Source organism: Dipodomys ordii, unplaced genomic scaffold (genome assembly GCF_000151885.1).
Source record: "Dipodomys ordii isolate 6190 unplaced genomic scaffold, Dord_2.0 Scaffold77, whole genome shotgun sequence".
NCBI lineage: Eukaryota > Metazoa > Chordata > Mammalia > Rodentia > Heteromyidae > Dipodomys > Dipodomys ordii.
The window spans coordinates 5786589-5792588 of record NW_012267293.1 but is presented as its reverse complement, the minus strand read 5'-3'; the positions used below and the strand labels follow the sequence as shown (position 1 = coordinate 5792588).

The 6000-nt window shown below is 43.5% G+C and overlaps 1 protein-coding gene across 1 annotated transcript in view; it reads left to right on the top strand.

Moving 5' to 3' along the window:
* Positions 1–2064: 2064 nt before the first annotated feature.
* The window catches only part of Fndc1 (fibronectin type III domain containing 1), a 52495-nt gene continuing 48559 nt past the window's right edge, over positions 2065–6000 (top strand). The window contains exons 1-2 of the mRNA XM_013024533.1: positions 2065–2227; positions 5743–5829. Coding sequence (XP_012879987.1) covers positions 2080–2227; positions 5743–5829 — 235 coding nt within the window. The 5' untranslated portion in view covers positions 2065–2079. The remainder of the gene's footprint in view (positions 2228–5742; positions 5830–6000) is intronic.

Genomic DNA, 6000 nt, shown 5'->3' with positions numbered 1-6000 from the left:
AACCAAAATAAACCTTTCTTCTTTATAAGTCGGCTCTCACAGGTATTTTGCTATAGTGACAGAAAATTAGCACAAAGACATAGCAGGGGAGAAGAAAAAGTGTATTAATAGATTTCACTTCTTTCCAGATGTTAGTAAAATAAAAGTAATGGAATCACTACTACCTGTTCAGTGTTTTGATTCCATAGGTTCACACACTAGGACTTCTGTTCAGGAATGAGGTTTTTGTAAGAGAGTTTTGGAATTTAACTGGAAGGAACAACATCATTTACATCTTCACTCATTTATTTTCTTCCTTGGGAAAAACAGCCACCATGAACTTCCCTTTTCAGTTTCTGAATATCTTGTTTTGCTTCTATGCATCTTTTGGTCATTGTGAGATTTGGATTTCTGGGGAAGATCCCTGCTGAAGTTTCATAGGTGAGGAAGACAGCTACCAACAAGTGGTCTCTTGCTCACTTTAAACGCCCAGGAAGTGACTGGTGTCTTTGTGCATGGCCTACTACATCAGGCCACTTACCTGTAGTTTCTCCGTCACCTGGTTCACAGAACCTTATGTTCAAGTTGGGAGGGAATGCTTTGTGGACTTCAATCTGTGCACATAGTCTAACACCATGCTTTTTGTCGCCAAAAAGGACATTCATATTTTCATGCTTTGAAAATTATCAAGTTTATCTTCTTCATTCATGCCATGAATTTGTTCAATGAGTTCCCTCGCAAGTTGTCTGATGCCCCAGAGGTGCAGGGAGTGCAGGAGGGACTGAGTAGAATCTGTTAGACTCATTTGTGTGCATTCCATTCAGAATTTTTATGCAGTATTAAGGTCACATGCTGATCACCGGATTGTGAAGTGGCTCCTCCTCCTCTTCCATGGGAAACACATTCCATATGTCTTTTTCTTTTCTTTTTTTGTTGATCATAGAGTCTGAACTGTGGGCCTGGGCATTGTCTCTCTCAGCTCTTCAGCTCAAGGCTAGCACTCTACCACTTGAGCCACAGCGCCACTTCTGGCTTTTTTTTTCCTGCTTATGTGGTGTTGAGGAATGGAACCCAGGGCCTCATGCATGCAAGGCAAGCACTCTACCACTGAGCCACCTTCCCAGCCCCTCCACATGTATTTTTCTTAAATGATATTAAATGGAAGGTTTCTCTTTCTTTCTCTTTTAGGCTACTTTTTTTCTCTTTTCTAACTGGCTTCACATCATTGAGTATTTGTTTTCAGAGCAAATCTTCTGAAAGTGTCTAATTGTTGCATGAATACTTCGCATCTGTCTCTGGTGTTTCCACATGACCATATCCATTACATAGTCGGTCGACATGTTTTGTCTGAAACAATATTATGTATCACCTTGGTAATTTTACAAATTAAGAATTTTTTTAGAACCTTATAACAGACGACTATACAACTGAAGATATAATGATTGTTTCTTTACTTTTTTTCTTCTGGTATAAAATATAGAAACATTTCAATCAATATGCGGTTCACTTCCCCAACATTTACAATGGTTGTGTTCCTGGCTTACTTTCTTTTTGGAAATGAGCAGGTCTGCTTATCTCAGTCATGTGGATGCAAAGGCTGTTCTACTTATCCTGATATGTATGCTGTTATTTTCCAAGGTGTGCAGACTGTCCAGCTTACCATGCAAAATGCTCAGTATTCCACTTACCATGCAAAAGCTCAGTACTCACTGAATATACAAATGGCCCTGGGACTATGTGAATCTCTCAGCACTGGCATATCAGAGTAACCGAGGCAGAGAAGGAGAGAGTTTGTTTTGATTTGTTTCTTGTTTGGTTTAAATTTGCCACCCGCAGTTATCCAAAATACACAAAACTTTGTGGGTTTCATCTGTTTGTTTTGTTCTCATACTGTACCAATGTGCAAACATGACTACACTTAAAGTCTTCTGGAGCAGACAGATTAAATGTCATTTGGCTTTTGATTTTTGTGCTAACCATATCCGAGAACATTCAAAAACTTCTCCCCCACCCCTGCCATTACCGTAAGTTGATAGTTGCACTGTTTGCATAGTTGACCACCCACTGAAGCCAAGACACGTGAGACTGCTGTCCACTAAAATGGGTCTGAAAGTCACGTGGGACCCACCCAAAGATGCCACCGGTAGACCCGTGGAGCATTACAACATTGCCTATGGGGAGTCACTGAAAAGTCTTAAGTACATCAAGGTGAATGCGGAGACATGCTCCTTCCTTATTGAGGATGTGGGTAAGTGACGCCACGCCCCTGTCCCCAGCCCAGTTCCCACTTGGGAGGCCAGCGCAGGGCACCTGGTGCTCTTTGGAAATGAGAAGTCAAGATCTGAGGCTCTAGCCCTGAGGCTGCTGTCAAACTGGTGTCATATTGTCCCTCCACGCATTTGTCCCACCTTCCCCTCCATGCAGTCAAACTCAAACATTCTTCTCTCCACACCGAAATAATATACACAGATCTATTAGAGAAAGTTAAATTTTGTCAAACTTATATATGCAAATTCTGTAAACCATACATGACACCCTTTTCAGTAGAGCAAAACATAAACCTAAAATTAGGAATTCAGCCTTCAACCCTGACTGTGGGAAACTCACCACAGAGCCACTGCACTGGGTAATGCTGTAGCCACCTGCTGCCTGCCATGTGGTGCGAGACCTCCAGTGTCGTGAACACCCACATTCAGTGCTGCTGTAGGTGCTTGTCTCTACAGTGCATCTGCCTAGGGTACACGATGTCCCAGGAAAAGATCTCTCAACTAGGCTCAGGCCTGTAATCCCAGCTACTCAGGAGGCTAAAATCTGGGGTGCCTGGTTCAAAGCCAGCCCCAGAAGACAAATCTGAGAGACTTATATCTCCAACTAACCAGTAAAAAACCAGAAGTGGTAAAGCATCAGAACTTCAGTGAAAAAGCTAAAGGACAGTGCTCAGGCCCTGAGTTCAAGCCCCAGCAGTACCATTTCCCCACACCTCACCCCCCCCCTTGCACACACACACACACACACACAAACAGAGTGACCTGTCCTAGTTCTCGCTTTTCTTTTACCCTGTACATGTGCATAGCACACAACTATGTGTTATTTGATTGCTTATGTGTCTGTAAGCTTCTGGTTAATGGCAGGCTCTTAGTACTTAAAAGGCACAATTAAATTAGATTTTTTTTTTTGGGGTCTGGTCATGGGGCCTGAACTCTGGGCCTGGGCGCTGTCCCTCAGCTCTTCAGCTCAAGGCTAGCGCTCTACCACTTGAGCCACAGTGCCACTTCTAGCTTTTTTTCTTTTTGCTTATGTGGTGCTAAGGAATCGAACCCAGGGCCTCAGGCATGCAAGGCAAGCACTCTACCACTGAGCCACCTTCCCAGCGCCAGGTTTTTTTTTTTTATTGCATGAGCTCCTAACACCCTAGTTACTCAAGGTCCAACTTTAATATGCTTCATAAAAGTAGCTGTAGAGGCTGGGCATTGGTGGCTCATGCCTGTAATCCCAGCTACTCAAGAGACTGAACTCTGAGAATTGTGATTTGAAACCAGCCTGAGCAGGAATGCCCATGAGACTCTTCAATTAAGCTCGCGTACACACACACACACACACACACACACACACATACACACGCACGCATGCACGCATGCACACGCGCACACACACAGGCCAGAAGTGGAGCTGTGGCTCAAGTGGTAGAGCATTAGCCTTAAACACAGGCTCAGGAACAGTGCCCAGTCCCCAAGTTTAAGCCCCATGGCTGGCACACAAAAAAATGTATATAGAAGGTCATATTTAGCTATGACATGCCACATTTTCACTCATTTCAATTTTAGCTTAATTTGATTCTGGAGGTTGGAAACATCTTAAATTCTGCCTCAATGTATATTGTCTGATAAGGACAGATGTAAGTGGTGGTAGGCTTTGTTGTAAAGCTGCCTCCTCTGTATCTTCTTTGGAAGATTCCAGTGGTCAGACACTCCATTCGTTTGACCATCAGGATCTAGCCTTGACATTGATGAAATGTAACCAAAAGTAATCTAGCTAGCATAGAGAAAACCCAGTGTCTGCTAGGTCGAGTTTGCCTTCTGATCCTGGAACAGATCATAATAAACTTGTAGCTCCCAGCATGGGACCTCTACCTAGTTACTCTCCTCATGTTCTGTAGTGATACATTGTGTTTTCTTTTTTTTTTTTTTTGGGCCCGGTCATGGGGCCTGAACTCTGGGCCTGGTGCTGTCCCTCAGCTCTTCAACTCAAGGCTAGCGCTCTACCACTTGAGCCAAAGCACCACTTCTGGCTTTTTTCTTTTTTCTTATGTGGTGCTGAGGAATTGAACCCAGGGCCTCTGGCATGCAAGGCGAGCGCTCTACCACTGAGCTACCTTCCCAGCCCTACATTATGTTTTCTGAGTACAAGAGCACAACACTATGGTCCCCAAAAGTCCAGCTGTGAAATTAATGAGAGATCCTAGCAGACCAAAGGCCTGCGCAAGTCATATTTGCTCTAACTATGGGTTTTTATGATTGCTCCAGAGAAGAAAAACACATGAAAGAGTCACACATTCACAACAAACTGAATAGTAGCTCCCAGGCGACTTTCTGTTGTGTTAACTCAGGGCCTCAGAGACATGTGCACCACATTTCTTGGCAATACAAGTAAGCTCAGAGTAACGCCAGTGCCTGGGGAGGTGAGCTTTTGCATTCTGTCAGAACCTGGATCATTTTCCCGTGAGTGGAGCAGGTTGTGCCAGACCCCAAATACCACGAGGCCTTTGCTATATTCAGAGAGAGAGGTCACACCAGTCTTCAGGACAGCAGGTATCCAGAGGGTGGCAGCTCAGTCGCTGGTCCTGAGCACAATGCTGGCTTGAGAACTGAATGAGTTTCTGTTAATGAAATGCTCCTCACTTTGAGAAATGTCACAGTCAGGAGCGCCTTCAGTAGAATAGACTCTCCCCTCTCCAGCCCTTTCTCCCCTGCAGTGCCCACAGACTTCCATTCTCCATGAATTGGCACCTGAACTTACTGGTCACAAGATAAGAACTCATGTTTTGAGGAAAGCTAGTTTTTGTCTGGATATCTGTATTTTTCTGGAAATCTGTAAATTCAGGTGCCTTCTCTTGGTAGCATGGTCTCTGGGTTGATGGTGTAGCCCAGCCTCAGATCAAAAGTTATGAAGCAAAAGCCTCGTTATTTCCAGGTTAGCAGTTCCAACACTTCAGGTCTAGCTTTGTGTTAAAATGGCCCAGACCAACATATAGACAAAGCTTAGGAAACACTTCACTGTGAATAATTTTTTTTGGTGAAGCTTTATGTAGTATAACCAAGAATTTCCCATATGTTATATTTTAAATTGCCTTTATTTCCTCCCGCCCCTGGAGATTTCCATTTGGAACATCCATGTGGAAATATTTGTAGTTTCTGACACTGTTAGTCCAGATACCAATTAGTAGACTGTGACTTCCTAATTCCTATACTGATCTTACATTAAAAACTTTAAAAGCCCCTTTTATTGACTGCATAAGAATCCAGATTTATTTCATAAGGTCTGTACTTGTGCTAACGATAGGATTCTTTGGATTGGGTGTGTTTCAGATGCACGAGAAGATGGCAAAGGGTTTTAATAAAAGTCACACAGAAGGCCATTAGACTTGTCACCTAATTTAGGTTTTTATATTTGGTTATAATTGACCTTGGGGAGGTAGTTAGTGACTCAAAGTGTGTCATTCTTGGAGATTTTTGATGGTGGCTTGACATAAACCATGTGTTTCAGAGCCGGGGGTAGTGTACTTTGTGCTGGTTACTGCAGAAAACCACAGTGGAGTGAGCCGTCCTGTTTACAGAGCTGAAAGCCCACCCGGTAAGTCTGACCTAGAATTTCAGACTACTCAGGTTAGGAGAGACCTCTCTCTCTCCGCCCCCCCCCCCCCGCCCCATCTTGCTTTTTCCTGTCATTACTATAAATTTAGAATTGTTAGGATTTCTGAATCCTAATAGATTTCTGAATCCTTTTAGATTCCTATAGCAAGTA